This window comes from Ochotona princeps, chromosome 6, assembly GCF_030435755.1.
Source record: "Ochotona princeps isolate mOchPri1 chromosome 6, mOchPri1.hap1, whole genome shotgun sequence".
NCBI classification, from domain to species: domain Eukaryota; kingdom Metazoa; phylum Chordata; class Mammalia; order Lagomorpha; family Ochotonidae; genus Ochotona; species Ochotona princeps.
This window is the reverse complement of record NC_080837.1, coordinates 10,701,657-10,723,302: the sequence shown is the minus strand read 5'-3', so window position 1 is coordinate 10,723,302 and position 21,646 is coordinate 10,701,657. Positions and strand designations below refer to the sequence as shown.

Sequence of the window (21,646 nt, the reverse complement as noted above, 5' to 3'; positions counted from 1 at the left end):
CCCAAACTTTTTGGTTCTGTTCTTGTCTTTGTCATTTTGGGCTAAGTCGCTGTCATCCAAGTCTGGGCTAACATTGGCTGTCGTGTATGAACTGGGTATAAGTGTGCCCAAATTCATTTTGAAGCTACACTAACTCTGGGTTTTCTGATGGGTTTACTCAGAGTCTTATTTTCATTGTTTTTCTAAGATGGTTTTTCAGCAAACATAGCTAGTTGCTTTTAGCTTTCAGAAAAATCCCTTTCCCTTTCACCAACTTATGTAGAACATCTAATTCTTGAGTTCCTTGATTTCTGAAGGTATTTTATGGTGTTCTGTCTCAAGTTTTGCAGTCTCAGTTATGGAATGAGATAGTCTTTGCATTTCTTTCTAGAGGAGCTTAATTGTGGCATCTTTTGCTGTTAATAATGTTGGCAGTTTCTCATTCTCTGAGACATTTAGGAATCTCAGTGAAGGCAAGAGATTGCCTTACCCCTGGAGAGGTGAGGTTATTGGAGGACTTCAATCTGTTTTAGGAGATCTTAGTACAACTTTAACCTGTTTCAGATCTTCTTTGGTAAGCAGAAAGCTGTCCCAGGGTTTCCAGGATTTGTATGAATTCCTTTTCATTCTTTCTGGTGCTGGTTATGCCCTCTTTGTCAATATGGGCCCAGTCCGTGGGGGGTCCAGGAATGATCAGAATCAATCCTGATGTAATCCTTTTTGTGCTGTAAAGTATGTTGCTGGTTCAGTTTGCTGGTTGTGCTTGAGCTCCGATGCCCGATTCTGTCGTTCCAAGTCTCTGGGGAGACTTGTCTGTCAGCTTCTCATCTCACACTCTTTGACGCCCTTCCTCAGCACACCTTTGGTCATGTGTGAAGAATGGACACCAAGAAAAGCCATAATGTATTTTACCTGCCCCAGGGAAAGGTCTGAGCTGGAGCTATGGCTATGGGTCACTGAACTGGTTTGGACCACTCAGAACAAGCATCCAGCATAGTTGGGCAGTCCTTGGAAGTGTTGCCAAGTCAGCATACTCCGGGGTTTATGTGCCAACTCACAATGGGCCCTTTGTTAGCAACAGGGTGTTGCCTGGAGATGCCAGGTCAAGTTCTGGAACCCTTGCCCTACCCCTGCATAGCCCACTGATGTCTAGATTTTCTGCCTCTCCGTTAATACTAGGTGCAGTTCCCACCAAATCCCCAAAAGCCCCCAAATAAACTTTCTTTGCCCCAGTGTGTGTGAGCATCAGTAGGAAATAAAAGAGGAAATAAGGATGGCCAATGGGGGCTGCAGAGACAGAGACAACATGAATTGTAAAAGGCCCTTTTGCTAAGACGTTATCAGCAACATCAACTTCCAAGCTCACATTGATAGTAAAGACCAACTCCAGAGGCCAACAATGGCTAAATAGATTACAGAAATCTCAGTGGGATTGTCTGGTGTCCAAGCAAAGGGAGGTGGAAATGCCTTCAGGTGGATGCAGACATCCACCGGATCCTGCCATGCAGCAGGAAATTCCTTGCGGCCCTGCCTGCAATGAAACAATACTCTTCACACCTTTGCGTCTTCCACATCCACAGTACGGATCCCAGAAGCTTCCCATCCAGTTTCCTACTTGTGCCCTGGGAAACAGCGGAGGGTGGCCCAAAGCCTTGGGACCCTGCGCCCATGTGGGAGAAGCTTCTGGCTTTGGATTGGCTCAGCCCTGGGTGTTGCAACCCTTTGGTGAGTGAATCAGTAGATAAGATCTCGCTATCCTCCTTCCTGTAAATCTGCTCTTTCAGTAAAAAAAAATTTTTTTCCGTAAAAATAAATCTTTTTTAAAAAGAAAGAAAAAGAGGAAGAGAAAATGTAAGTATGCTGTTATATTGGTATAGTCAACACAAATTTGGCATTAACCAGGCCCAGAATGCTCACCAGGTACTGGCTGCTGGGGTCCATGTGGTGGGTGGAAGACCCTAAATGTAGCAGGAACTTGTGTTTAGGGTTTTCCTCCCCCATTGACCATATGCTAACCAAGGGTGTTAAGTCTCCACATGTAGTGGGAATCTATTCTTTCCCTCTTTCCTTGATCTTTCGGATCCGCCCTCTGTGATGCACTTCCTCCCTTAACTGATTCAAGACTAAGTTGTAGAATGAGGATTGTCATAGGAATGTGTTACTGATTGATATGCTCCGTCTATTGAGAACTTCCTGACCACAGGGTCAGGATGAATAACATCCTGCCTCAAGGCAAAACAAACGGCAGAATTATCCTTAGAAACACCCACTTGACTGTGATGAAAAATCTCTGTGTCAGAGCTTGTGACTGTTTCTGTATAATTAAAGCGGACAGCTTTCTCGCATTGTCCATTATGATCCTGAAATTGTAGTGGTCCGTCTATTTTCTCTATGCCTATTCCACGCACCCTTCGTGAGTTTTGAACTCAGCTGGAGCTGGACTCGGGCAGGAAGCAGTTGCCTACTGCTGGGTTTATTGTAATTCTTCAATAATTTTTAAAAATTTATGACACAGGGGCTCGGCAGCGTGGCCTAGTGGCTAAGGTCTTTGCCTTGATCCCATATGGCCGCTGGTTCTAATCCCAGCAGCTCCACTTCCTCTCTATCTCTCCTCCTCTCAGTATATCTGACTTTGTAATAAAAATAAAATAAATCTTTAAAAAAAATTTATGACACAGTTTCATCGGCACTTGGATTTCCCCACCCTTCCCCCATGTTGGATTCCTCCACATTGTTGCAGTATAAATAATTCTTGAGAGTGAGTAAATAGACATGCCAGTGCCTTAGTCTGGGAATCACAGAGCAAATGCAAAAGAATAAAAATGACCAGTGTGCTTTTAAAATAATGTGGAGATGGCATTCTACAGGTAACATAGAGGAAAGAAAAAAAAACCTGCATACACCCAAATCTCACACACGAAAACTCAATCACGTAGTTGGGAGCACTTTGGACAGCCAAGTTTTCGTTGTTTTTAAGCGGGCGTCTTTCCAAGAAGTTTCTTTGTATTCCACAGCTAACAGAAAGCGGGCCATCGGCTGGGACACTGACATCCCACGTCAGACAACTTGAGGAGTTGACGTGAAAGGGTTTCTGCTCTTCAGGAACCATGGTCGCGGCTCTGGCAGGGTCAGTTTCTGTGTGGGAAGGTCCAGGTCCCACCCGCCCTGGCCAGACGCTGACAACTGCACTCCCAGGCCCCGCCCTGCTCGGCCGACGTCACGGGGCGGGGCTTCCAGCATCTCCCCGCCCTCCCTCCGCCTCGCCGGCGCCCCGCCCCCTCGTGAGCACACCGCTGCGCGTCGCGGTCGCGTCTCTCTGGCGTCAGCGCGGCGGTGAGTGGCTGGTCTGCTTGGCGGTTCTCAGGGACGGTTGTGGGGTCGCTGAGGGCCCGGGCCGCAGGGTGGGTGAGGCAGGGTGGACTCGGGGCTGCCTCCGAGCAGGCCGCGAGGCTGGAGGGGCTGGCTGCCTCGGGGCACTGGGCGTACGGGGCTGGCGGAGCGTCTGTCGCCTCCGCTCGCAGCCCCGAGATGGGGCTCCCTGATGGAGAGCTTGTCTTAGCCCAGCTTGTACACGAGTGGGGGCCACGCTCGCTTCGCTTGGCCTGATGCTTTGTGCTGTTAGTTTACAGCACGTGGACTGTTTTGGAGTTGGGGGGAGCGCGTGAACAATGAGTTCTGCCTGAGAAAATTTAGGGAGATGGTTCCTAAAGAGATGGAGTGGCAAGAGTCCAGTGGCGGGAGGGTCTCAGCTCTGCAGTCCCCTGTTAGGGGGTGAGAGCTGAAGAGTGACATAGCTTGACACTGCAGCTGTGTGCACCTCCCGGTGTCAGACCAGCAAGGCTTCGCCAGCCTCACTCTTTTTAAAAAAAACATTTTTTAAAAAAAAGATTTATTTTATTGGAAAGGCAGATGTACAGAGAGGAGGAGAAACAGAAAAGAAGATCTTCCATCTGATGATTCACTCCCCAAGATCCGAAGCCAGGAGGCAAGAAATTCTTTCCAGGTCTCCCATGTGGGTCCTCCACTGCTTTCCCAGGCCACAGGCAGGGAGCTGGATGGGAAGCCTGTGCTTTACTTGGTGGAGGAGGGGTCAGCACCTGGGCCTGGGCTCCTAACTATCCTGGGCAGAACATTGATGCAATACTACCAGAGGGACTGAGATCGGCAGAGGGAAAGAGAATTAGAAGTCATTTGGATTTCCTGTTGTTTCTGGAAAGCATTGCACCTTTTTTGGTTTGCATGTTAAAAACAGGTAAACAGGGTCCCAGCATGATGGCTCAGTGGTTAAATCCTTGCTTTGCACACACTGGGACCTCAAACACATGCTAGTTTGTATCCTGGTAACCCTGTTTCCCATCCAGCTCCCTGCTTGTGGCCTGGGAAAGCAGTCAAGGGGGACCCAAGGCCTTGGGATCCCGCACCTGTATGGGAGACCTGGAGGTTCCTGGCTCCTGGCTTCAGATTGGCTCAGCTCTAGCTGGTGGGGCCATTTGGGGAGTGAACCAATGAAAGGAAAATCTTTCTCTCTTTCTCCTGTCTGTAAAATCTGCCTTTTCAATATAAACAAATCTTAAAAAACAACAAAAAAAGTAATCAGACTCAGGATGCCCTCTTCAGCTATTCCTGAGGTAGAAGTAGGGACACCAGTTTTCTAGGAGGAGGAGAAAAACAGCATCCTTGGATTTTCTCAACATGTAACCGAAATCCAGTGTTTTCATGAGTGGTAGACCACAGCTTGAAGAAACCCCAGCTTGAGCAGCTAATTTTCATAGTCGTGTGATCACAGAGTTTGTGATAGCATTTTCTCGGGATATTGGTTCTGTTCATCACAGTTTGCAAGTGATGCTACTTTTTGCACTTGCTACTTGATCTTTTTTTTTTTAAGATTTATTTATTTTTATTGCAAAGTCAGATATACAGAGAGGAGGAGAGACAGGAAGATCTTCTATCTGATGAGTCACAGCAAGTGACTGCAACGGCAGGTGCTACGCCGATCCAAAGCCAGGAGCTCTTCTGGGTCTCCCATGTGGTGCAGGATCCCAAGGCTTTGGGCTGTCCTCAGCTGCTTTCCCAGGCCACAAGCAGAGAGATATAAGGGAAGCTTGGCTGCCGGCATTAGAACCAATACCCATGTGGGATCCCAGCACGTTCAAGACAAGGACTTTAGCCTCTAAGCCACCACACCAGGCCCTTGCTGCTTGATCTTGCTGTGTAATGAGTTAATAAAAATAGAGGAATGGTGTGTATTTTGGTAAAATCGGTTTTTCCACAGCCTGTTTATTCTTGCCATTTGCGAGGTCTGTATCTGTGAATTTCCCTAGTTGCTAAAGTTTATGTGTAGCCCTAAAGTCCAGTCCTTGGTGACAAGTGTAGGGTGGTGGGAAACTGGCGTCACCTGAGCAGGTGACATCCCATCTTCCTGTTTGAGCTCCCATGCTGTGGGCAGGCATCGTCTCTGTGGAGTGTGGTTTTGGCACATTGAAGCTGTCTGTCCATCTGTCAGTGATTGCGCTTGTTAATCAGCCCCCCTAATGCGGTGTAGAAGCCAGGTCAGATGCCCCTAAGCACAGGAGGGCTCAGTGTGTCCTCTGGAGAGGATGCACATTCCATTTGCTCCAGACAAGTTTGGGATTATTGACCTTCTATCAGATATTTGGTCACCTGACTCACAGCTATCAAGAGCTTAGCCTTCCTCCTTCTCGGAGCAGTGGCCCTTTAAATCTTTTTTTTTGTTTTTTTTCAAGATTTCTTTGTGTTTTTTAATTGGAAAGTCGGAGTTATAGAGAGAAGGAGAGACAGAAAGAAACATCTTGCATCCAAGTGACCTCAACTAAGCTGATCCAAAGCCAGGAGCCAGGAGCTTCTTCTGGGTCTCCAATGTTGGTACAGGATCCCAAGGCTTTGGGCTGTCCTTCACTACTTTTCCAGGCCACAAGCAGGGAGCTGGAAGGGAAGCGGAGTAACGAGGATCGGCACCTATATGGGATCCGAGCACGTGCTAGGCGATGACTTTAGCCACTAGGCTACTGTTGCCAGACCCTCTTAATCTATTCTACAAGACTTGTTTGAATCCTGAATTTCGGGGTGGAGAGATCATGCCACTTGGCAGGGTTGGTGAAGGGAGTCCCAGCAAGTGATCCTTAGTGATCAACACAGGGCTGCTTTTCGTTCTTGGCCAAGGGGTGTCCCCGTCACTCGTCTGTTACGATAACACCCCTGACTGAAGGTCCGGTATTGTTTCCACAGAGCTGTCGGTCTCTCGCCCTGCGTCCTTGTAAAGGAGATGACCAACCAGGTAAGGCCTGCGTTGCAGACAAGTACATCCAATGATGTGGCCGCCTGACGGCTGGATGCGGGCCAGGTTAGTGTAGTCACAAAGCTAGCACCTAAGTCTGCTCTGCTCCTGAAGAGCCCGGCGCCTTGGGCTGCTAGTCACTCAGCCAGGACTAGGGAGTGCTGGTGATGGGTTAGGGAGTGCTGGTTATGTAAGCCACAGTTTAGAGAAGGACTGAGAAAGCTTAAGAGAACAGGTACAGAAAACCCAGGCGGCGATCGGGATGGGAGATAATGCTGGAGCAATGTTTCTTCAAGATGGGATTAAGGGCAAAGCTAGTGGGCTGTGCTGGCTGGCACAGCTGCAGGGTTCCACTTCCCTCGTGCTGGGCCATGAGCTTCCCAGTGACCAGAGCAGAGAAGGGAAGCACAGTCTGTCAGCACCCTGTGGCCTCAGGGATGATGGGAGCAGAAGGGAGAGTCTCCCTTTGTTTCCCAGTTTTTTTTCTCTGGTCCGACTGGGCACAGTCCAGAAGCCTGAGGGCAGACGGGCTGATAGCAGAGGAAGTGGCTAACACTGTGGGGACTGTACCTGCAGGGGAGGGGGCGTTGAGCTGTGACCTGACCAGCGGCTGACATGGCTTCTGTTCTTTTCCAGTACAGTATTCTCTTCAAACAGGAGCAAGGTGAGTAGCCCATCGGCTCGAGCAAATTCACCCTGAGCAACTGTGCCTTCATCCCTGCTTTCTGGAAGGTTTTATCCTGTTGACCACACGGGGCAGTTCCCAGGTGCTTCCCAGGTGGCAGAGGCAGCCAGAAACAAAGAGACTCACACACATGCATGCACACACACACACATGACCGGAACTAAGCAGGAAAGGCAGGCGTCAGCGGGTGGACTGGGGAGCTTTGGGCTCAGGGGGCTTCCCCAAGTGAGGAAGATGTAGCATCTGCCCAGGCAGAAGAGGAAAACACTGAGCCTGCTGCACCGGGGTGGGGTGGAGATTGGGGTGGGCTTGACCTCAGGACCCCATGGTATGGAGCAGCTCCCCCCAGTGCCCAAGAGCTCCACACTGTAGTGAAAACAGAGTTCATGAGAGTGAGGTGGGCTTCTGTCAGGGCCAGGTGCCTGGGAGGGCAGGGGCAGGAAAGGGAGCAGGAAGCAGGTCAGTGTGGTCTGCCGCTCACTCCAAGGAGGGCAGCGTTGTGTGGGGGATGCCCTCCTACATGTTGTTTCTAATCCTGGAGTTAGGGAGAACCCACCACTTGGGGAGTATCTGGTAACACCTTTCTACTAGGTGAGGTGGCATCTAGATGGTGTGACATTTAAGCCAAAGCACTCTTCCCAGCTAGCTGCAGTGACAAGTCCACATGCTGGCTACTGTCTGATATGTAGCTGTCTGTTTCTGTGCCTTTGTTCTCCTTTCTTCGGAAGGCGGCCCTAGAGGATGGCTGTCTGGCGTGGGGAGAGCCCCCCCCCTGCTGTGTGCTTGTTGTATTATTCGCGTGCACACGCGAGTATGTGTTCACACCAGTTCCCAGCGGACTGACCTCCACCACATGGCCTGTTGATGGGCGCTGAAGGTGGACTTCGTTAGTAGGGGCTGGAGTTTGTGATGTTGGGTGGGCTTCTGGGCTTCCTTGGGCCTACACATTGTTGTTTGTAGCCTGGTGATATGGATGGCACCATTCCACATTGTTGTGATTAGTTGTGGTAACATTTGTGCAAGGATGATTAATGCCCTCACTGATGCATTGACCACAAGAAAGTGTAAAAGGCAGCCCGTGTGTGGAGGCCGCGTTGGGATGTTTATTTTCAGACACGGTACTTTTCCCATTTGAATGCCTATTGGTTTCTGAGGATCCTCAGGATATATTTCTTATCAAGTTTAGGGTTTGGGGGAGGGAGTGGGCATGGGTGTTCCTTGCTGGTCTTCCCTACTTTAGCCAAGCAATTTCCATCACTATCTGCTACAGGTCAGACAGCACGAGAAGGGCAGGGATGTGGGGTTTGCAGTTCACAGGCTTGCTCTGTGTCTGCCTGCCCAGCTGGTGACCGTGTGACTCAGAGCCAGGGACCATGTGGGAACCTGCGGCTTTCCTGTGTGCCCTACAACCCAATGTGAGTCCTGTGGACAGGGCAGGGAAGCAGACACGGGGGCCTTGGAATATCGCAGAGGCAGTGTTTTGTCCCAGTGACCTTCATGGTTGATGCTAGTGACTGGATCAGCAAAGCACTTTCCATCCTAGCCCACGATGATGCCATTTGGTCGGTTGCCTGGGGGACAAACAAGAAGGAAAATACGGAGACGGTGGTGACAGGTTCTCTGGATGACCTGGTCAAGGTCTGGAAGTGGTAAGTACCCACCTGCCACTATCAGCTCCCTCACTACAGGCGGCCTTGGAAGATGACTCCGCGTGGGCAGGACCCCTCCACCCCTGCCAGCTTTCCCGCCCTCCCCAGCCCCATGGCCTTGGAAGATGACCCTGGTCCGTGCTCTCAGGTTGCAGCCAGGGAAGCATCGCCTTTGCTTGGCTTAGAAGCAGTGGAGGGAGGGGTGTGTGCACAGCAGCGGTGTGGTTTCTTCTCAGTTGTCTCCCTGTCTGTCGGCTTTGTGGTCCAAGAGTGAAATGAAAGTCGCAAGTAGAAACTTGGCTGCGGCCAGCGTTCCGTGGCTCTTCAGTTCTCCAGTTCCCTGTTTCATAGACTGCTGTGGAAAAGCAGTTTTACAAGGACCTATAGTGGCAAGTGCCGGGGTCAGTGACATTTGTGATGTGTGTTCACCTGTCCTGTTGAAGGAATGACGAACGACTGGATCTGCAGTGGAGCCTGGAGGGACATCAGCTGGGCGTGGTGTCCGTGGACATCAGCCATACGCTGCCCATCGCTGCGTCCAGTTCCCTTGATGCTCATATACGGCTCTGGGACCTAGAAAATGGCAAACAGATCAAATCTATAGACGCGGGACCTGGTAAGAATTTTGCTTTTAGGGGCCATAAAAGAGATTCTTGGTCCCTTTTCCAAAAGCCTGAGGAGTTGGAGTGGGATGCTGCAGGTGTATGATGTGGGCGTCCCCACCTTCAGGGCTGGACACAGTGCTGGGCTCACATACTGGTATCTGCGCTGGCACAGGGACATGCTCCTTTACAGCACTGAGATAAGCGCAGGCTATAGATTGCCTTCTGGCACTTCAGATCCAGTTCTGCTGCAAAAAGGAAATTGGTATTAACCTTAGGCATTGTAGTTTATTGTTTATTCTTGTTGGAAAGGGAAATTTACAGAGAAAGAGATATAGAGAGAAAGATTTTCTGTGCACTGGTTCACTCCCTAAGTGGTTGCAATGGCCGGAACTGAGCCAGTCTGCAGCCAGGTGCTAGAAGCTTCTTCTGGGTCTCCCATGTGGGTGCAGGGTCCCAACTCGACTGCTTTTCTAGGCCATTGGAAGGGAGCTGGAAGAGAAGTGGAGCAGCTGGGATGCAAATTGGTGCTTATATGGGATCCTGGTGGGTGAAGGGGGAGGATTAGTTAATTGAGCCACTACGCCAAGCCCTAAAGGGTTTTAGCATTTCAGAACTGTCGGTTTGGGATTGTAAACCTGTATTTGGATGATACAGGTCTCCAGTTGTCAAGGTCTTTTTCTGTTTAAGATTTATTTATTTATTTGAAAGTCAGAAATTCAGAGAGGGAGCAAGAGGGAGAAAGGGAGAGAATCTTGCATCTTCTGATTCTCCAGGTGGCCACAAGATGGCTCTGGGCCACGCCAAAGCCAGGAGCCTGGAACTCCATCTGGGTCTCCCCTGAGGGTGTTGGGACCGTCCTTTGCTGTCTTCCCAGGCACATGAGCAGGGAGATGGATAAGGAGTGGATCAGCCAGGACATGAAGTAGCTCCCGTACAGGATGCCAGCATCACCGACGGCACCTTTTATCCACTATGTACCACAACACTGGTCATATTCCTTTTTGTTTTTGTTTTTTGTTATTAGAGATTCTCCCCAAATGGCCACAGTAGTGGGGGTGGGCCAGGGCAACACCAGAAGCTGGGTCGTCCATCCAGGTCCCTCACAGGGGTGGTTGGGACCCAATCAGCTGAGCCGTTGAATGCTGCCTCCCAGGTGTACGCATTAGCTGGAGCCAAAACTAAAGCCAGGGGCACTCTGGTATGAGCACCCCAAGTGGCACTGTAAGCATGCGCTAAGAGCCTGCCCCGCTTGCGGCTCTGATTGTGTGGTCACCGCTCACAGGAGCTGGAATAGGAACACTGCCTCCTCTAAGATGTTGCCCTGCTCCTCACTGCCAAGCGCAAGTTCAGATTCCCGATTTCTGGGGTGTGAGGGACAAGGCACTTTAAAAAAAATTGATTAATTAATTAAAATATTTTAAAAGAATTTTTAAGGTTAACACTTTTACATTTTTTTAAATAAAGATTTATTTTATTTTTATTGGAAAGTCAGATATACAGAGAGGAGGAGAGACAGAGAGAGATCTTCCTTCCGATGATTCACTCCCCAAGTGAGCCACAACAGCTGGTGCGCGCCGATCCGATACCGGGAACCAGGAACCCCTTCCACGTCTCCCACGCGGGTGCAGGGTCCCAATGCCTTGGGCCGTCCTCGACTGCTTTCCCAGGCCACAAGCAGGGAGCTGGATGGGAAGTGGAGCTGCTGGGATTAGAACCAGCGCCCATATGGGATCCTGGCGCGTTCAAGGCGAGGACTTTAGCCACTAGGCTACGCCGCCGGGCCCAACTTTTACATTTTTAAAAAGCTTATTTATTTTTATTGGAAAGCCAGATATACAGAGAGAGGAGGAAAGACAGAAAGGAAGTTCTTCCATCTTATGGTTCACTCCCCAAGTGGCTGCAATGGCTGGAGCTGAGCTTATCCACCAGGAGCCAGAAACTTCTTCTGGGTCTCCCATGCAGGTGTAGGGTCCCAAGGCTTTAGGCTGTCCTTGACTGCTTTCTCAGGCCACAAGCAGGGAGCTGGATGGGAAGCAGGGCCACCAGGATTAGAACCGGCGCCCATATGGGATCCCGATGTGTTCATGGCAAGGACTTTAACCACTACGCTCTCGCGCCAGGCCCTTTTTATATCATTTTATAACACAGTTTCATAGGCTCTGGGCTTCTCCCAGACCCTCTCCAGACCCTTCCCCCATATTGAATTCCTCCATATAATTACAGTAGTACAGTTCATAACCAGTCATGATTCCTTCATTGCGGGCATGGACCATGTGGAGAGTCCAGCATCCTATTGTCCAGATAAATTTAACAGTTTCATTGGGAGACCATCCTTGGTCTGAAAGTAGAGCTGGCAGAATATCATCCCCTCCAATGAGATGTCACTACACAACTTCAACAACAGGAAGAAACATCAAAATTAGCAACATCATGACGTTAATTAACATGGTATTGAGTGACCAATATGTTAGAAAATGCAAATTCTTTTTTTTTTTTTTAAGATTTATTTTTATTACAAAGTCAGATATACAGAGAGGAGGAGAGACACAGAGGAAGATCTTCCATCCGATGATTCACTCCCCAAGTGAGCCTCAACGGCCGGTGCTGCACGAATCCTGAGTCAGGATCCAGGAACTTCTTCTAGGTCTCCCACGCGGGTGCAGGGTCCCAAGGCTTTGGGCCGTCCTCGACTGCTTTCCCAGACCACAAGCAGGGAGCTGGATGGGAAGCGGAGCTGCCGGGATTAGAACCGGCACCCATATGGGATCCCGGCACATTCAAGGTGAGGACTTTAGCCGCTAGGCCACACCAACGGGCCCAGAAAATGCAAATTTTTTTTTAAAGATTTATTTATTATTATTTTTTTATTACAAAGTCAGATATACAGAGAGGAGGAGAGACAGAGAGGAAGATCCGTCCGATGACTCACTCCTCAAGTGAGCCACAACGGCCGGTGCTGCGCCAATCCAAAGCCGGGAACCAGGAACCTCTTACGGGTCTCCCACATGGGTGCAGAGTCCCAAAGCTTTGGGCCGTCCTCGACTGCTTTCCCAGGCCACAAGCAGGGAGCTGGATGGGAAGTGGAGCTGCCGGGATTAGATCCGGCGCCCATATGGGATCCTGGGGCATTCACGGCGAGGACTTTAGCTGCTAGGCCATGCCACTGGGCCCGAAAATGCAAATTCTTTTTTTTTTTTAAAGATTTATTTATTTTTATTACAAAGTCAGATATACAGAGAGAGGAGGAGAGACAGAGAGGAAGATCTTCCGTCCGATGATTCACTCCCCAAGTGAGCCACAATGGGCCGGTGCGTGCCGATCCGATACCGGGAACCAGGAACCCCTTCCACGTCTCCCACACGGGTGCAGGGTCCCAAAGCTTTGGGCCGTCCTCGACTGTTTTCCCAGGCCACAAGCAGGGAGCTGGATGGGAAGTGGAGCTGCCGGGATTAGAACCAGCGCCCATATGGGATCCTGGCGCGTTCAAGGCGAGGACTTTAGCCGCTAGGCCACGCTGCCAGGCCCGAAAATGCAAATTCTTAACCACATCCTGTAACTACTTCTTTGGCATCTCAATTTTAGTATACACACAACTGGCTGCTATAAACTCTTTTTTCCCTCCCAAGCTAACGTTTTTGAGTTTAACCTAAATCAGAGTGGCACAGGAAGAGTGGAAGGATCAACATTAACATCCATCATATATAACAGCTGAGTACAAACTTAACATCAAAGTTTCTATGCAGTTACATCTTGTTTAGCATTAGCAGTCATAAATTGATAAAGTGTTTTGGGGAGAATCTTTTTTATTTTAGATTTATTTATTTTTATTACAAAGTCAGATATATATAGAGAGAGGAGGAGGAGAGACAGAAATATTTTCCATCCGATGATTCACTCCCCAAGTGATTGCAGTGGCCGGTGCAGCACTGATCCGAATCCAGGAACCAGGAGCTCTTCCGGGTCTCCCTCGCGGGTGCAGCGTCCCAAGGCATTGGGCCATCCTCGAGTGCTTTCCCAGGCCACAAGCAGGGAGCTGGATGGGAAATGGAGCTGCTGGGATTAGTACCAGCGCCCTTATGGGATCCTGGGCACATTCAAGGCAAGGACTTTTTCTGCTAGGCCACGGTGCTTGGCCTCTGGGGAGAATCTTAAAAAGCTTTGCAGTATATAGTGATTAAGCACCATTTTACAGAACTTTGCATTTTAACAATTGAGGAATAGAAAAGTTTTAGGCAAGTGAGCAGGGAAATCCCCAAAAACCTAGTAAGTGAGGAAGAAGTTAACTCTACATCCTACCTAATAAAGTCCAGGAGAAGCAAATAGGGAGCCTGACCAATAAGTACAGGCTGAGCGATTATCGGCTAGTTGGTCTTTTTCCTGGCTGTTCCAGACTTTCCATATCAGTGGTACAGGGCACTTTGTCAGAAACAAATGCACTGTTAGGTGCTGTGAGGTGACCTAATACTGTCCATCAGCCTTGGGAAATGTCACCTGGGCTGCTTGGGTGTGAACAGCGTCCATGGGCTGTGTCAGGGCGGAGCATGCGGCTCTGTCTCAGGGCCTCATCTGTGACTTCCTCCCTGGAGGCTCCTTTTCCTTTCCTTTCCGTTCTGTTCCTTTCTGTTCCTTTCCTTTCCTTTCCTTTCAAGAATACATCCTCCCAGGCCCTGTTTTGGGTGCGCTGAGCCCTACTTTTCCGAGTGTTAGCCTGATTGGGTGTTTGCAAAAGCATGCCAGCACTGCCTTGCTGGAGACTCATGGTTGTTTCCTGTGTCCTGTCCTGCTGATGCCTCCTGGGGGCCCTGGCCCCATGCTACCCTGCGCAGGCTCTGTGTACTAAGGGGTGTCTTCACAAGACAAGAGGAGACAGCAGCCCTGTGCCCACTCCAGACCCAGTGACGTGTGTCCTTGTGTGGATACTGCAGCCCCCTGCATTCCCTTGACACACAGGTCCTTTGGAGGATTCCGGGTCCAGTCAAAGTGGTGAAACGACCCTTAGCTTACAGCAGGCCTGGAAACACACAGGGAGGGTGAGAGCTAGACGAACAGAAGACTGATGTCCTTGAGCCTAAGGCTGAGGGAGACTGTGCCCTGGCTCCTGGTCAGGTTGGCGCCTCTCAACAACTGAACCTGAGGAGCAGTGGTGGGGCGAGAGAGCCTGTGAGCCAGGGCAAAGCCAGGCAGCGCTTCTTTGTAAACTGGAACTGGGGGCTCAGACCACCCGCTGCGTGGTGCAGCTGGCAGAGATGCCTGCATACTTGAGCAGAGTGCTTGGGTTCAGGTCCTCGCTCCAGCTCCCAGTTTCAGCTTCCTGCTAATGCAGACCTTGGAAGGCGGCAGGTCATGGGGGACCTGAGTTGAGTTCTAGTTCCTGGCCTCAGCCCAGCCCACTTGAAGCTGTTGTGGACATTTGTGGAATGAACCAGTAGATTGAAGCCCTGTCTCTGTCTTTCTCTCTCTGCCTCTCAAATAAAAAAAATGCATTTATCATGCACATTTTAAATAAAATCATAGAGTGCAACTTGATTGATTGATAAAGTTTGTTCCTCCTATTTTCAGCATATGAACATTTGGTATTAAAAGTTCTGTTTTGTCAAACAGTAAAGAAATGTAAAAATAATTTGTGTTTTTTTTTTTAACTTTAAGGAACAAAAACTGATTCTGTAAATGAATAATTAACAAAAGATATTCCTGTTAGCATAAATGCTCCTGACATTTGGGGATAAGTATAAATACTAAAAAGCAGCTCTTGGGACTGCTTCTGTGGCTCAGCAAGCTGATCCTCCACCTTCATGCACTGGATCCCATATGGGTGCTGGTTCATGTCCCAGCTGTTCCACTTTCCATCCAGCTCCCTGCTTGTGGCCTGGGAAAACAGTCAAGGATGGTCCAAGGCCTTGGGACGCTGCACCCACATGGGAGACTAGCAGAGAGATCCTGGCTTGGGACTGGTTTGGCTCTGGGGAGTAAACCAGTAGATGCAAGTCATCTCTCTTTCTGTCATTCCTTCTCTGTAATTCTGTCAATTAGATACATAAAAGTGTTTAAAGATTTTTTTTTATTGGAAAGTCAGATTTACAGAGAGAAGGAGAGACAGAGAATAAGATCTTCCATCTGGTTTGCTCCTCAAGTGGCCGCAATGGCTGGGGCTGAGCCAATCTAAAGCCAGGAGCCAGAAGCTTCTTATGGGTCTCCCACACGGGTGCAGGGTCCCAAGGCTTTGGGCCAACCTCCACTGCTTTCCCAGGTCACAAGCAAGGAGCTGGATGGGAAGTGGAGCAGCTGGGACATTAACTGATACCCATATGGGATCCAGGTGTGTGCAAGGCAAGGACTTTAACCACTAAGTTACTGCACCAGGCCCAGAATAAATGAATTTTTAAATAAATAAATATGTAAATATAAATAAATATTTATGTAAAGCAGCTCCCTGACATGTGGGTAAGTTATCTGCAGGTCCTGTTGGTTAATTGGTCACAGCTGAAGTAGACCTCATGTAATGATGATGTGTGCAGGGATTGACTTTACCTGCTGAACTACATGCTGACGCCCGTGTCTGTATTCTTGTTGCCAGTCATTTTCCTGTTTCTGTTATAAATTTAACAGAATTGAAACTACAGTTATGCTAAATCTAAAGCTACTGAGAAACTAACATCTTCACCACACCATTTTCTATATCAAGACATCATTCCCGCAGTTTAAAAACAACGCATGTTTTAGTAAAACTTTTGTTTTCGTGTCAGGTGAGATCTTAACCATGTTTTCTCCCGTCTTTTTTCTGTGTAGTGGATGCCTGGACTTTGGCCTTCTCTCCTGATTCCCAGTATCTGGCTACAGGAACGCACGTGGGGAAAGTGAACATTTTTGGTGTAGAAAGTGGGAAAAAGGAGTATTCTCTGGACACAAGAGGAAAGTTCATTCTCAGTATTGCATATGTAAGAAAATCCTGCTGCCTGGTCAGCCGCCGGCCCAGACAGAGTCCCACAGGGGGCTCGTTGGGCAGCAGCTGTCCCCCTGCCAGCCACCTGGGCCTGCTACCCACAGGATACTCCACGGGTCTGCTGGGGAAAACTTAGCCACACGGGGCATTTCAGCGTTTCCCCATGTTCTCTCATAGAGTCCTGATGGGAAGTACCTGGCCAGCGGGGCCATAGACGGCATCATCAATATTTTTGATATCGCAACCGGGAAACTGCTGCACACGCTGGAAGGTATTGCAGCCTGGACCGCCCGGGGACGGGAGCGTGTGCTCTGGCTCGGTACTGTCACGTGGCCTGAGATTCCATGGCTTTTCGGCAGTCTTGGCCAGAAACCTACGAGGCCCCCCACGTGGTGGTTTTGTCTGCACTGCGTGGTACATGAGTTGTTCTAACATTGTCAAATGACTTCATGAATTGCTCGTTCTTAAGTGATATGCTACCATTTCTCAGCCGCCAGGGTGTGTCTGATTGTCATTTTTGCTTCGGAAGAACTCGTGGCCGGAAAACCATCCTCTTTGCCAAGAACTTGAAAGCAGCTGTGTTGTTCCCCTTACCATTCCGGGGAACCTCAGGCCTAGGGAGAAGGGGCTGTCTTGGGTGCCGCTGTTCTGAATTTCAGCCAGGTGGCTGTTACCCCGTGACCACCAGAGTATTTGGTGGGAACAGCACGTCCTGCTTGGCCTCCTCCGTCCAAAACCATGCAGCTTCCCACAGTGGCTGCAGGTGCAGCAGTCTCTTTGAAGGTGGTCTCTGTGGAGCCTGTCAGCCCCTGGAAGGGGACTGAGAGAGCTGCAGTTTCTAGAAAGAGCTTTAGAAAGAAGGGCCCAATCCATGCACCTCCTTTTCTTTCTGAAGACCTAGCAGGCCCAGCTCAGCGACTTGGGACCCCGGGAAGCAGTCTGGCTGGGAGTTGTTCAAAGAGATGATGACTAACGGGGGCCTCTCCCTTCCAGGCCATGCCATGCCCATCCGGTCCTTAACCTTTTCCCCGGACTCGCAACTGCTCGTCACTGCCTCAGATGATGGCTACATCAAGATCTATGACGTGTAAGTGGCGTTGGGTGGGGTCACAGTGTCTCCCTAAACTCCGTGCAGCCCCTTCCTATTCTTACTGTCCGTACACACTGCATTTGGCGCTGAGGAATATCTAGGATGAATCCCAGATACAGCGATGCCTATGCAGTAGTCAGCTGCCCCTGCCAGCATCTGTCTCTTTGGCTCTGTGCCCCTGATGACGGCACTGTAGTGCCCTGTGGGGGGGGCTCCCACTTCTCCAGCCTTCATTTCCCCCTTGCATGTCTCCACCCTGACCACCACAGGCAGGACACTGTCCAGTTGGCAGGATGTTAGATCCAGGGCTTTTGCAGCGGGAGCTGAGGAGGGTGCTGGGCCCGAGGGACAGCGTCTCTGGGTTGTGCCTGCATGCTTGTAGGGGAGCCAGTTCCTACACATTTACTGCCACTGTGCTCTTGCTTCTCCCAGCAGCCAGTGAGCTGACTCCATATGTGAGGAGGGCCCAGTGAAAGATGTGCACTGCTGCCCTCCCTCGCGCCTTCTCTTGGCCTCTCATTGAGGCTCTTCACAGGCAGAACTGCTGGCCTCAGCTAGGCCCCAGGGCTGTACTCCCGCTCACTATGGCTGTGGGACCTGCCAGGCCAGGTGTGCTGTCAGGAGGATATCTTGATGCCAGGCAGTGGCCCCAGGGCTCGTGGTGCTGACCTCATAGGATGTATCCCCCACATTCCCGCTGCTGCCTCTATCCCCACCTCAGGGGCTCTGGGGCATGTGAGCCCAACTTTGCCTGGGCCTACCCCTGGGCAACATCAGCAAGACCCAGGGTGGCACTGCAGGAAGCTTGGTCCCTGTCAGGCACACACCCCTGCACTGGGAGGGCACTTTTTGGTGATGTGTCAGGAGGATGGCAGGCAGGTCTGGTTGTGCAGGTGGTTAGCAGTGCATGTGGGGACTGGGTTGCGCACGCTCATGTCCCCTTTCTGGGCATCTCTCCCATTTCAGACAGCACGCCAGCCTGGCCGGCACACTGAGCGGCCACGCCTCGTGGGTGCTGAACGTCGCCTTCTGTCCTGACGACACACACTTTGTTTCCAGGTATGTGAGGGGCTCAACTATTCTTCAATTGCCCTGCACTCCCAGAGCTGTGGCTCCTCTTAAAACCCAGGCAGCCTTTGTCGCCACAGCCACAGCACTCTGGTTGGTTACCATGATTGGAACAGGCCAGGTCTTTTGAACAAACTCTGTTTCTCTTACCTACAAACATGCTAAGATGTACCCAGGTCCCAACAACAGTACACACATCTCTTTGTAAAATACTCTGCATGTGGATGACCCCACTGTTTTAAAAATTGTATTTATTTGAAAGGCAAAGCAACAGAGAGGGCAGGAGAGACAGGGTTGAGATCTCCATCCACCGGTTCACTGCCCAAATGCCCACAGCAGCAGGGCAGGGTCAGGCTGAAACCAGGAGCCAGAAACTCCATAAGGGTCTCCTATGTGCGTGCAGGAGCTGAAACACATGAGCCACCATTTGTGCCTCCCAGGCACATTAGCAGGCAGGTGCATCAGAAGGAGATGTGGGTCCTGACGCCAGGTCCTCTGATATGCAATGTGGGTATTGTAATGGCAGTTTAACCCACTTCACCACATCGCTCACGCCAGTAGCCCTGGTGTTCATTGTTGCTCAGGCCTAGGGAGGTCATGACATTTAGAAAACAGGAAGAATACCACTTACGGTATTGCTCAGGAACCAGATTAAGCTGCTGTGTGTAACCCCAGCATCTTATATCAGCATCAGTTCAAGTCCTGACTGCTTCGCTTTGGATCCAGCCCCTGCTGTTATGCCTGGGAAGGCAATGGAAGATTGCCCAAGTGCCTGGATTCCTGCAGCCCATGTGGGAGACCTGGGTGGAGTTCCAGGCTCTTGGTGTCAATCTGGTTCAGGCCTGGCTTTTGTGGTCACTGGGGCAGTGAACCAGTGGATCAAAAATCTTTTCTCTGTTTCCTTCTCTCTTGCTCTGCCTTTCAAATAAATAATTAAAAAAAAAAAAAAAAGTGTTAGGCAGTGGTTTCCCACTGCGCTGGGGCTTCCACCAGGTGAGTGAGTCTGGGGAGTCTGCATGGGCAGGGCTTGGTAGGCAGTGTCAGGTCAGGCAAGTGGCTGTCCTGGAAGCAGGGAGAACCCCCAGCCATTCCTGGCAGGGCTGTCTGCCCCAGCAGGGCCCTTGTGAAAGCAGAGGAGTACAGGTCGGGGTGAGCCTGTGGGACTTGGCGTCACAATTCCCCCTCACAGCTGTGTGCAACGGCTTCCTAACACTCTCATTCCCTTCATTCCCCAGCTCATCCGACAAGAGTGTGAAGGTGTGGGACGTGGGGACGAGGACTTGTGTCCACACCTTCTTTGATCACCAGGACCAGGTATGACACCAGCACTACTGAATTCCTTTCTCTTTGGACAGCTGGCACATTCAGCCTTGGTGCCAGCAGCTTCCGTTTGTCCCACCCAGCAGACCCCAAGGACTGTTCTGTCTGCTGCTGTGTGCTCACATGGTGGCTGGGATGTGCCCCTAGTGACATGGTGTCCCTCAGGGCCACAGCCTTTAAGTGTCTTCCAGGGACGCTGCTGCTGCAGGTGCCAGCCCTTGGGGGCCTCGGGGTGCTCTGCTGTGGCCGGCCACCCTCGCAGGTGCTGGATCTTGGTTAGGTTGGCAGCCTTGGCCCTGCTGACCTTTGTCTACCTTCAGAGGGAGTGGCCTTGTATTTCTAAATGTCTTTAGATGATCCTTCTTGATTTCTCTTTAGAATGCAATCTTCTTCATACTTCATACTCTCTCCCATTTATTATATATATTTAAGATTTATTTGAAAGGTAGAGAGGGAAATAGAAGTTTTCCATCCATTGGTTCACTCCCCAAATGGCCATAATGGCTAGAGCTGGGCTGGTCTGGAGCCAGGAGCCTCCTCCAGATCTCACACATGGGTGCAGGAGTCCAAGGCCTTGAGCCATCCTCCAGCTTTCCCAGACCACAAGCAGGAAGCTGGATCAGAAGTGGAGCAGCCAGGACTCAAATCAGCATGCATTTGGGATTGAGTGTTACGGGAAGCAGTGTTACCCACCACACCACAACACCAGGCCTTTCTGTGTAATCCTAAAGTTAGCAGTAGAACTGAGGGGTGAATCTTTTTTTTTTTTAGATTTTTTTATTGTTATTAGAAAGCCGGATATACAGAGAGGAGGAGAGACAGAGAGGAAGATCTTCCATCCGATGTTTCACTCCCCAAGTGAGCCACAACGGGCCAGTACGCGCCAATCCGATGCCTGGAACCAGGAACCTCTTCCGGGTCTCCCACGCGGGTGCAGGGTCCCAAAGCTTTGGGCCGTCCTCAACTGCTTTCCCAGGCCACAAGCAGGGAGCTGGATGGGAAGTGGAGCTGCCGGGATTAGAACCAGTGCCCATATGGGATCCCGGGGCGTTCAAGGCGAGGACTTTAGCTGCCGGGCCCGAGGGGTGAATCTTAATGGTGCAGTCCTGCCTGGAACAGTCCTGGCTGTGCACTGTGGCCAGTGTGGTTGTTTCAGTAGAACAGGTTGTTTCAGAGTGGAAGTGAGGCCATGATGTTTTTTCATTGCAGTGCTAACAGGACTGGCCACCCAGAATTCCCTCAGCCCCATCAGTTTTTTCTGGGAAGGAGCTATGATATTATTTACATAGCATGGCCCACAATGCATGTAGCACCCAAGCAGGCTCCACAGGCTTTAATGACAGAGCACAGGTCCCTGGGGGCAGGGGCAGCAGTCCTTGGTGGCTCCCTTCCTTGCCACAGCCTTTGCTCGTGGGCAGTGTCAGGGAGGGAGGGGCGAGGTGACCTGGGTTGAAGAGCAGGCCACATGCTCACCAGCAATGAGAGAACATCTGAGATCCAGAAGGACTAGAGCAAGTGTGTTCACTTCCCCAGCACTGCTCACAGAGGACACAGGCTTCAGGGCTGTGTTTTCATCTTTAGGTCTGGGGAGTCAAGTACAACGGAAATGGCTCCAAGGTTGTGTCTGTTGGCGATGACCAGGAAATCCATGTGTATGACTGCCCAGTGTGAACCCTGGTCCCCACGCCCAGGCTCTACCCAGGAGGCACGGCTGCATCGTGACATTCCTTTCCTCTTCAGGCTTACAGACATGCAACGTTTATAGCAGATACAGAAATTTTGTAGATAACCGTATAAATCTCTCCATTGTGTTGGGAATGCTTGCTTGCTCACACTTGAGCATAAATAAAGCATTCTTGATGCAAACATCGGGTTGCAGAAAATGCTCTTTTTCATCTTGCCTGCTGCTGCTGGAGCAGCAAGGGGAGCTGGCAGTGTCATGGGTCAGCAAGTGTCTGTCCCAGAGATGAAGAGATCCAACCCCTGGCAGAACCTACCGGCTGGGAAACACAGTG

General features: G+C 50.4%; 1 protein-coding gene across 2 annotated transcripts; it reads left to right on the top strand.

Moving 5' to 3' along the window:
* The first annotated feature begins 3,288 nt into the window (after nucleotides 1–3,288).
* On the top strand, nucleotides 3,289–21,497 carry SKIC8 (SKI8 subunit of superkiller complex). 2 transcript variants are annotated; one of them, XM_004577909.3, is made up of 11 exons: nucleotides 3,289–3,312; nucleotides 6,226–6,274; nucleotides 6,911–6,938; nucleotides 8,503–8,608; nucleotides 9,052–9,224; nucleotides 16,000–16,148; nucleotides 16,331–16,424; nucleotides 17,147–17,240; nucleotides 18,210–18,302; nucleotides 19,547–19,625; nucleotides 21,213–21,497. In XM_004577909.3, exons 2-11 carry the CDS (start codon nucleotides 6,263–6,265, stop codon nucleotides 21,300–21,302), a joined length of 918 nt encoding a protein of 305 aa, XP_004577966.1. In that variant the 5' UTR covers nucleotides 3,289–3,312; nucleotides 6,226–6,262; the 3' UTR covers nucleotides 21,303–21,497. The 2 variants fall into 2 exon arrangements, with proteins under 2 accessions (XP_004577966.1, XP_012783881.1); XM_012928427.2 differs by having other exon boundaries at nucleotides 3,303–3,380.
* The last annotated feature ends 149 nt before the right edge of the window (nucleotides 21,498–21,646 follow it).